The sequence below is a fragment of the Bos taurus genome, chromosome 8 (genome assembly GCF_002263795.3).
Source record: "Bos taurus isolate L1 Dominette 01449 registration number 42190680 breed Hereford chromosome 8, ARS-UCD2.0, whole genome shotgun sequence".
NCBI lineage: Eukaryota > Metazoa > Chordata > Mammalia > Artiodactyla > Bovidae > Bos > Bos taurus.
In genome coordinates, this window is record NC_037335.1 from 76,419,651 (window position 1) to 76,430,022 (window position 10,372).

General features: G+C 43.0%; 1 protein-coding gene and 1 long non-coding RNA gene across 5 annotated transcripts in view; one reads left to right on the plus strand and one right to left on the minus strand.

Moving 5' to 3' along the window:
• LOC112447824 (uncharacterized) overlaps window positions 1-10,372 on the plus strand; it is a 109,562-nt gene that overhangs the window by 33,950 nt on the left and 65,240 nt on the right. For all 3 annotated transcript variants that reach the window (XR_009495628.1, XR_003036085.2, XR_009495629.1), the window contains exon 2: window positions 3,723-3,876. This is a non-coding gene — a long non-coding RNA (uncharacterized lncRNA). The remainder of the gene's footprint in view (window positions 1-3,722; window positions 3,877-10,372) is intronic.
• The window catches only part of FRMD3 (FERM domain containing 3), a 343,971-nt gene continuing 343,557 nt past the window's right edge, over window positions 9,959-10,372 (minus strand). For both annotated transcript variants that reach the window (XM_024995823.2, NM_001046348.1), the window contains 1 exon segment: window positions 9,959-10,181. In XM_024995823.2, the coding sequence (XP_024851591.1) occupies window positions 10,168-10,181 (14 nt within the window). In that variant the 3' untranslated portion in view covers window positions 9,959-10,167.

The following is a 10,372-nucleotide window of genomic DNA, read 5'->3' on the forward strand; positions in this document are numbered from 1 at the left end:
TCTAATATTACTGCACTGTGGTCAGAAAAGATGCTTGGAATGATTTCAATTTTTTTGAATTTACCAAGGCTAGATTTATGGCCCAGGATGTGATCTATCCTGGAGAAGGTTCCATGTGCGCTTGAGAAAAAGGTGAAATTCATTGTTTTGGGATGAAATGTCCTATAGATATCAATTAGGTCCAACTGGTCTATTATATCTTTTAAAGTTTGTGTTTCCTTGTTAATTTTCTGTTTAGTTGATCTATCCATAGGTGTGAGTGGGGTATTAAAGTCTCCCACTATTATTGTGTTATTGTTAATTTCCCCTTTCATACTTGTTAGCATTTGTCTTACATATTGTGGTGCTCCCGTGTTGGGTGCATGTATATTTATAATTGTTATATCTTTTTCTTGGATTGATCCTTTGATCATTATGTAGTGACCATCTTTGTCTCTTTTCACAGCCTTTGTTTTAAAGTCTATTTTATCTGATATGAGTATTGCTACTCCTGCTTTCTTTTGGTCCCTATTTGCATGGAAAATCTTTTTCCAGCCCTTCACTTTGAGTGTGTGTATGTCCCCTGTTTTGAGGTGGGTCTCTTATAGACAATATATGTAGGGGTCTTGTTTTTGTATCCATTCAGCCAGTCTTTGTCTTTTGGTTGGGGCATTCAACCCATTTACATTTAAGGTAATTACTGGTAAGTATGATCCCGTTGCCATTTACTTTATTGTTTTGGGTTCGAGTTTATACACCCTTTTTGTGTTTCCTGTCTAGAGAATATCCTTTAGTATTTGTTGCAGAGCTGGTTTGGTGGTGCTGAATTCTCTCAGCTTTTGCTTGTCTGAAAAGCTTTTGATTTCTCCTTCATATTTGAATGAGATCCTTGCTGGGTAAAATAATCTGGGCTGTAGGTTATTTTCTTTCATCACTTTAAGTATGTCTTGCCATTCCCTCCTGGCTTGAAGAGTTTCTATTGAAAGATCAGCTGTTATCCTTATGGGACTTCCCTTGTGTGTTATTTGTTGTTTTTCCCTTGCTGCTTTTAATATTTGTTCTTTGTGTTTGATCTTTGTTAATTTGATTAATATGTGTCTTGGGCTGTTTCGCCTTGGGTTTATCCTGTTGGGGACTCTCTGGGTTTCTTGGACTTGGGTGATTATTTCCTTCCCCATTTTAGGGAAGTTTTCCACTATTATCTCCTCAAGTATTTTCTCATGGTCTGTCTTTTTGTCTTCTTCTGGAACCCCTATGATTCGAATGTTGTAGCATTTAATATTGTCCTGGAGGTCTCTGAGATTGTCCTCATTTCTTTTAATTCGTTTTTCTTTTATCCTCTCTGATTCATTTATTTCTACCATTCTATCTTCTAATTCACTAATCCTGTCTTCTGCCTCTATTATTCTACTATTTGTTGCCTCCAGAGTGTTTTTGATGTCATTTATTGCATTATTCATTATATATTGACTCTTTTATTTCTTCTAGGTCCTTGTTAAACCTTTCTTGCATCTTCTCAATCCTTGTCTCCAGGCTATTTATCTGTGATTCCATTTTGATTTCAAGATTTTGGATCAATTTCACTATCATTATTCGGAATTCTTTATCAGGTAGATTCCCTATCTCTTCTCTTTTGTTTGGTTTGGTGGGCATTTATCCTGTTCCTTTACCTGCTGGGTATTCCTCTGTCTCTTCATCTTGTTTAAATTGCTGAGTTTGGGGTGTCCTTTCTGTATTCTGGCAGTTTGTAGAGTTCTCTTTATTGTGGTGATTTCCTCGCTGTGTGTGGGTTTGTACAGGTGGCTTGTCAAGGTTTCTTGGTTAGGGAAGCTTGTGTCGGTGTTCTGGTGGGTGGTTCTGGATTTCTTCTCTCTGGAGTGCAATGAAGTGTCCAGTAATGAGGTATGAGATGTCTATGGTTTTGGGGTGACTTTGGGCAGCCTGTATCTTGGAGCTCAGGGCTGTGTTCCTGTGTTGCTGGAGAATTTGCTAGGTATGTCTTGCTCTGGAACTTGTTGGCCCTTGTGTGGTGCTTGGTTTCAGTGTAGGTATGGAGGCGTTTGATGAGCTCCTGTCAATTAATGTTCCTTGGAGTCAGGAGTTCCCTGGAGTCAGGGTTTGGTGGGCCTGCATTTTGTGCTCTTCCCAGGTCGGAGCAGCTCAGGTGATGAGGTATTTGGTGAGCGCGGTCGCTGCGATTTATCACCTCCCCGCCGCTCGGTTTTCTGGGTGTACAACCGGCACACCTTCTCAGGCGGATGTTGACCATCCAGAACCCCAAGAAGTCTTAGTTAGCAAAGAAGCCTGCTTACAGTTTTGTAGATAATGTCTTTTGGGGGCTGCGATTGCCCCCTTCCAGCTCTGGCTGCCTGTCACCGGAGGGGGATGGTCTGCAGCCGGCTATCTCTGTTCAGTCCTTTGTTCTGTGCGTGGGCCTGGCGTTGTCTTAGGTTAGGGCTAGCTTTTCGCGTGGTAGTTATCCCACAGTCTGGTTTGCTAGCCCAAGTTAGTTCACTCAGATAGCGCTCAGGGCTTCAGGCCAGCTCCTTACTCTAAGCGATGCAGCCCGCGCCTCCCTGCCCAGCCCCCGCTTGCTAGTGGCGGGTACAGGCATCTGCGCAGCTTCTCCGCTGGGGGAGTTACTGTTGGGCTCGTAATCTGTGGGTTTTAATTGTTTATTTTTCCTCCCTGTTATGTTGCCCTCTGTGCTTCCAAGGCTCCGCACAGACTCAGCAGTGAGAGTGTTTCCTGGTGTTCGGAAACTTCTCTCTTTTTAAGACTCCCTTCCTGGGACGGAGCTCCGTGCCTCCCTCTTTTGTCTCTTTTTTTGTCTTATATTTTTTCCTACCTCCTTTTGAAGACAATGGGCTTCTTTTCTGGGTGCCTGATGTCCTCTGCCGGCTTTCAGAAGTTGTTTTGTGGAATTTACTCGGCGTTTAAATGTTCTTTTGATGAATTTGTGGGGGAGAAACCAGTCTCCCCGTCCTATTCCTCTGCCATCTTAGCTCCTCCCCCAGTTTTAAAATTTTAATTTAAAAGAGTAATAATAGTTCCTGCTTAATAGGATTATTGTGAGGGTTAATTAACTGTAAAGTGCTTTAAAAAAATATCTGTGCTGATGCTTCAGAGATGGGCTCCAGGGACCAAGTGGCAAGCTGGCCTCGCACCACAGGTTGTAGTGCTGTCCCTATGCAAAGCCTCCTGTCTCCCAGGGCCAGCTTCCACTGCAGCTGCCTGCATTGCCATGATCTGGGCTTAGGTTCTGGTGCACAGAGTCCCCTCAGGAGACCCTCAGGGACACCTGGGGTTTCAGTCTGCCGTGTGTGTGTGTGTGTGTGTGTGTGTGTGTGCATGCGTGTGCCCATGTTCCTGGCACTCAGACCAAATGCTCAGTATCCATGGTGCCCACTGTTGCCTGACTGATCTCCTGCACATTTTGTTATCTTATTGGAGTACACTGACATAACACAAGTTCTAGGATGATATTAAGAATTTCATGATGTGCAAGCAGAGCATTAAACCAAACCTTTGAGAGCAGGGCCCTGTTCAAGTTCACAGATCACACGTGTGCCTGTGAAACCACTCCTGAATCCAGTAGTTCTCAGTCAGGTGTCATCTTGCTCCTCAGGGTGGGCTACCTTGGGTTCTAATTATGTGAGATTCCAATTGAGCCCCTGAAAGCAAGAGTGACAAGATACATTAGCATCAAAAGTAGGCCCTAATCCTTCTTTTTGTACTCTTAGGCACAGGGAATTATCCAATGGAATCTTCTGGGTCATTCCTGTCCTGGGCAGTTCCTATACCTGCTGTCAGCTATCCTTCCCTTCTTCAGGCGAGCTGGACAACTTAAGTGATGGGAGAAGGAGTGGTAACAACAATGGACTTGGAAATTGCCAGGTAAGACTTTGTTGCCCAAGTAACAGTCTAAGATGGGTCTGGTTTAGGGTGAGGTATAGGGCGCTCCCTGGAGAAGGAAATGGCAACCCATTCCAGTGTTCTTGCCTGGAGAATCCCAGGGATAGGGGAGCCTGGTGGGCTGCCATCTATGGGGTCACACAGAGTTGGACGTGACTGAAGCGACTTAGCAGCAGCAGCAGCATAGGGTGCTCTGGGCTTCCCAGGTGGCACTAGTGGTAAAGAACCTGCCTGCCAATGCAGGAGACATGAGACTAGGGTTCAATCCCCGTGTCAGGAAGATCCCCTGGTTGCAGGGCAACCCACTCCAGCATTCTTGCCTGGAGAATTCCATGGACAGAGGAGCCTGGCGGGCTACAGTCTATAGGGTCACACAAAGTCAGACATGACTGAAGCGACTTAGCATGCACACATGCATGAACATAGGGTGATCTGCTCCATGGTCATTCAAGGATCTAGGTTGCTGGCAAGTGTTGACATCCAGTGGCTCATAAAGGCTCACATTTAGTCCAGGGCTTAGAAGTGATACAGATCACTTCCCATTCAAATTCCAATGGCCAGAACTTGGGAATACAGCCATACCCATGTACACTTGGGCTGGGAAATGTAGTCTAATTCTGTGCACAGCATAAATAAATGGTTTTGGAGATCCCTTGCCAGCCTGCACCATAAGAGATTTGCAAAAATGGGAGATTTTGAGTAAGATGTGTATAATCCCCAACCCTCCTGAGACAGGCATGTCTATTGGGAAGACTTCCCCAAGAGGCAGCTTTCTAGCTGTCACTCCTTGGACTTAATAGTGTTTGGTTCACATTACAGCTAATGTTTTCGGAAGGTCATGCATGGAGTATCTAGCATCAAACAAGTGTCAGGATGACTGACACCTCTTGTTATAAATGAGCAAGTTGGTTTTGGCATAACTGTCTTGAGTGTACTTAGTGTGACTCAGTTGCTCACAGTTAAGCTGATCATCATCACTTGTATGTGCTGATCAGAAGTGTCAAATTCATGACTACACAGGTAAAAGAAACCTTGAGATTGTTTTAACTCTCTACTTGTTTCACACTAAATAAGAAATTCATCATTACAAATGGTAAACAAATTGAATGTGTAGCACTAAATATTCAATGCCAGAAACCTCTTTTAAAATAATCTTCTGTCTCATGTATAGTCCCACACCAAAACCCATGATTTTTAATCTGATTCTTGATACAAGTAGGAGATCTATGACTACAGGGCAATAATCCTTCCCTGTTTTACCTTATCCATATTTAAGAGGAAACAAGCTGGAGGAATTGTTGAAAGAGGGCATTCTAGCTTACGAGGTAAAACTCTAAGACAGAGCATCGGAAAAGGTCCTAGTTAATACCCATTGCTGTGACATATTCTTTAAAAACACCCCCTTTCACTCTCAAAAAGAGTCCTGGTTTGGACAATAAATAGAAACCCTTAGAACCAGGGAGCAGTACCTCTTTATGGCCACCACTGTTCAGGGTCTGGCATGCAACTCTTCAGAGCCAGAAGCCCAGGGTTTTCAGGACACTGAGGCTGACTGAGCATGGAAGGGAGCTGATTCACACCATGGAAGTGACGGGAGACTGACCCCTAAACCAGGATGCTGTGTTTTTAACTTACTGCGAAGACTAACTGCCTAGCAAAGTGGAAACCAATGTTGGTTGGTTAGTATGTTCTCTCCCTTAAAGTGTAGTCTCCTTGGAAAGCTCAAAACCCTTGGGATGATCAAAATCATAGTTCTTGTGGATGAGGAGATCAAGATGAGCCATGTTAACAGAGCTAGAACAAATAATTTCACAATTTGTATGGAAATACAAAAAACCTCGAATAGCCAAAGCGATCTTGAGAAAGAAGAATGGAACTGGAGGAATCAACCTACCTGACTTCAGGCTCTACTACAAAGCCACAGTTATCAAGACAGTATGGTACTGGCACAAAGACAGAAATATAGATCAATGGAACAAGATACAAAGCCCAGAGATAAATCCACGCACGTATGGACACCTTATCTTTGACAAAGGAGGCAAGAATATACAATGGATTAAAGACAATCTCTTTAACAAGTGGTGCTGGGAAAACTGGTCAACCACTTGTAAAAGAATGAAACTAGAACACTTTCTAACACCATACACAAAAATAAACTCAAAATGGATTAAAGACCTAAACATAAGACCAGAAACTATAAAACTCCTAGAGGAGAACATAGGCAAAACACTCTCTGACATACATCACAGCAGGATCCTCTATGACCCACCTCCCAGAATATTGGAAATAAAAGCAAAAATAAACAAATGGGACCTAATTAAACTTAAAAGCTTCTGCACATCAAAGGAAACTATCAGCAAGGTGAAAAGACAGCCTTCAGAATGGGAGAAAATAATAGCAAATGAAGCAACTGACAAACAACTAATCTCAAAAATATACAAGCAACTCCTCCAGCTCAACTCCAGAAAAATAAATGACCCAATCAAAAAATGGGCCAAAGAACTAAATAGACATTTCTCCAAAGAAGACATACAGATGGCTAACAAACACATGAAAAGATGCTCAACATCACTCATTATCAGAGAAATGCAAATCAAGACCACTATGAGGTACCATTTCACACCAGTCAGAATGGCTGCGATCCCAAAGTCTACAAATAATAAATGTTGGAGAGGGTGTGGAAGAAAGGGAACCCTCTTACACTGTTGGTGGGAATGCAAACTAGTACAGCCACTATGGAGAACAGTGTGGAGATTCCTTAAAAAACTGGAAATAGAACTGCCTTATGATCCAGCAATCCCACTGCTGGGCATACACACTGAGGAAACCAGAAGGGAAAGAGACATGTGTACCCCAATGTTCATCGCAGCACTGTTTATAATAGCCAGGACATGGAAGCAACCTAGATGTCCATCAGCAGATGAATGGATAAGAAAGCTGTGGTACATATACACAATGGAGTATTACTCAGCCATTAAAAAGAATACATTTGAATCAGTTCTAATGAGGTGGATGAAACTGGAGCCTATTATACAGAGTGAAGCAAGCCAGAAGGAAAAACACCAATACAGTATACTAACGCATATATATGGAATTTAGAAAGATGATAACAATAACCCTGTGTACGAGACAGCAAAAGTGACGCTGATGTATGGAACAGTCTTTTGGACTCTGTGGGAGAGGGAGAGGGTGGGAAGATTTGGGACAATGGCATTGAAACATGTAAAATATCATGTATGAAACGAGATGCCAGTCCAGGTTCAATGCACGATACTGGATGCTTGGGGCTAGTGCACTGGGACGACCCAGAGGGATGGTATGGGGAGGGAGGAGGGAGGAGGGTTCAGGATGGGGAGCACATGTATACCTGTGATGGATTCATTTTGATATTTGGCAAAACTAATACAATTATGTAAAGTTTAAAAATAAAATTAAAAAAAAAAAAGATGAGCCATGTTAGCTGGAAGTGCTGCTGTAATTTGCAAGACAGGTTTTAATACTTGGTATCCATACAAAGCATATGCTCTATCCTATTTAAAATACTAAGAGTTTTCCTTTGCAATCAGGAAAAATGGATTTGGTTCTCATTCCAGAGATTTTTGAGGTCAGCATCAGCTACAGATAAAGAAGAGGAATGTGTGGTTCCAAGAAACCTCCTGTTCTTTACTAATACAGGAAGTCCCCCACATATAGTAAGTCCCCTTCAAGTTGCGAACTTTCAAAAATTCGAACGCACATTTGCATATCCAATCATGTAAGTTAGCTTATGTGTCTGGCGTACATTGTCATATGCATGCCTCCTCTAAAGTGGTTGTACTTTTGTGTGCTTTACAGAGTACAGTATCTTTATATAAAGTCCAGGAATGTTTGGAAGCAAGCATAAAAGCAGTGGTGATGTAGCTGGTACTGGCAAGAAATGCCAGGAATTGGAGGCCCAGAGAAAGGACGAAGAGACACAAGAGGAAGAAATAACTGAAGAACTGAAGAGGTTCATGATGCAGGAAATGACAAGGGGATTTTATTTGAGGAGGCGTTGTTAGTTTTTAAGGTACAGGACCTGGACTTAGAATGGTACATGAAGGCTGCAGCAGCCGTTCAGAATGCAGTCCAGCACTACTGTGTCATCTATGATAAATAAAACAGAGCTACTAGCCAGATATCACTGGATTGTTTTTTCAAGAGGACAGGCAGAATTGAATCCAGCAAGGAACCAGAATCTGTTCCATCAATGTCAGGTGTGAGTGAAATTGCAGCTTGTCCTCCTATTGCTAAAGGTCCTTAGGCTCTGCCATCGCTCACCTCTTCTGCCTCCTCCTGTCAGTAGCCCTTCTTGCCTGTTCACTTAATGCCAGCCCCTGTGTGCCAGCTGTTGTGCTGTACTACTGTACTCTTCAAGGTACTGGACTGTTAGATTAAAGATCTCAACGTAAGACCAGAAACTGTAAAACTCCTAGAGGAGAACATAGGCAAAACACTCTCCGACATACATCACAGCAGGATCCTCTGTGACCCACCTCCCAGAATATTGGAAATAAAAGCAAAAATAAACAAATGGGACCTAATTAAACTTAAAAGCTTCTGCACAACAAATGAAACTATTAGCAAGGTGAAAAGGCAGCCTTCAGAATGGGAGAAAATAATAGCAAATGAAGCAACCGACAAACAACTAATCTCAAAAATATACAAGCAACTCCTACAGCTCAACTCCAGAAAAATAAATGACCCAATCAAAAAATGGGCCAAAGAACTAAATAGACATTTCTCCAAAGAAGACATACAGATGGCTAACAAACACATGAAAAGATGCTCAACATCACTCATTATCAGAGAAATGCAAATCAAGACCACTATGAGGTACCATTTCACACCAGTCAGAATGGCTGCGATCCCAAAGTCTACAAGCAATAAATGCTGGAGAGGGTGTGGAGAGAAGGGAACTCTCTTACACTGTTGGTGGGAATGCAAACTAGTACAGCCACTATGGAGAACAGTGTGGAGATTCCTTAAAAAACTGGAAATAGAACTGCCTTATGATCCAGCAATCCCACTGCTGGGCATACACACTGAGGAAACCAGAAGGGAAAGAGACACGTGTACCCCAATGTTCATCGCAGCACTGTTTATAATAGCCAGGACATGGAAGCAACCTAGATGCCCATCAGCAGATGAATGGATAAGAAAGCTGTGGTACATATACACAATGGAGTATTACTCAGCCGTTAAAAAGAATACATTTGAATCAGTTTTAATGAGATGGGTGAAACTGGAACCTATTATACAGAGTGAAGTAAGCCAGAAAGAAAAACACCAATATAGTATACTAACGCATATATATGGAATTTAGAAAGATGGCAACAATAACCCTGTGTACGAGACAGCAAAAGAGACACTGATGTATAGATCAGTCTTATGGACTCTGTGGGAGAGGGAGAGGGTGGGGAGATTTGGGAGAATGACATTGAAACATGTATAATATCATGTATGAAAAGAGTCGCCAGTCCAGGTTCGATGCACGATACTGGATGCTTGGGGCTGGTGCACTGGGATGACCCAGAGGGATGGTATGGGGAGGGAGGAGGGAGGAGGGTTCAGGGTGGAGAACATAGGTATACCTGTGGCGGATTCATTTTGATATTGGCAAAACTAATACAATATTGTAAATTTAAAAAATAGAATTAAAAAAAAGTCTGCTTATTTATTTTTTTTAATGTATTATTTGTGTGAAAAGTATTATAAACCTCTAAAGTACAGTACTATATAGCTGATTGTGTTAGTTGGGTACCTAGGCTAACTTTGTGAACTTATGAACAAATTGGACGTACAAGTGGGCTCTTGGAATGTAGCCTGTCGGGGACATACTATCTTATGTCCCAAGTTTCCTCACCCAACTCTAAGGGCTGTCAGGGCCCATATCAGTGGCAGACATCCTCTGATGTCTGAGGTTCAGCCAGGAGCAGCCTCCTCTGCTCCTGCCTTGCTTGCAACACTGGAGGTGACAGACACCCTGAACCACTCCCCAGCGCCCACCCCACTTCTCCGTAGACAATATACACAATGGCCAGAAGAGGATTAAAATCAGCTTTATTGACAAATTGAAGAACACAGCTGGGATTTGAGGCCCAAGCGAGGTTTTTTCATCTTCTCTGAAGTGATGACAGCTGAGCCCACTGGGTGGGGCTAACCAAACTTACCCACCCCGCCGCAGACCGAGGCTGGAACGTGGAGAGCTGAGTCCTGGGTGGGCTCACCACGGGCAGGTCCCGCTGGGTTTGTTTACTGCAGGTAGACTGGAAGCCCCAAAGCAGGTCCAAGAGAAACAGAGAGAGAGAGAAGAAGCAGGAGGACAAGTAAGCAGGGTCCTTTAGCACATTATCTCCACCCAGTAGAGAAAGGTGGTCCCAAGAGTCTCAAGTTCATCAACCACAACCATCCCAACTGAGGTCACCCCGGTGGAAGCTTCTCCCCAGTACTTTCCTTC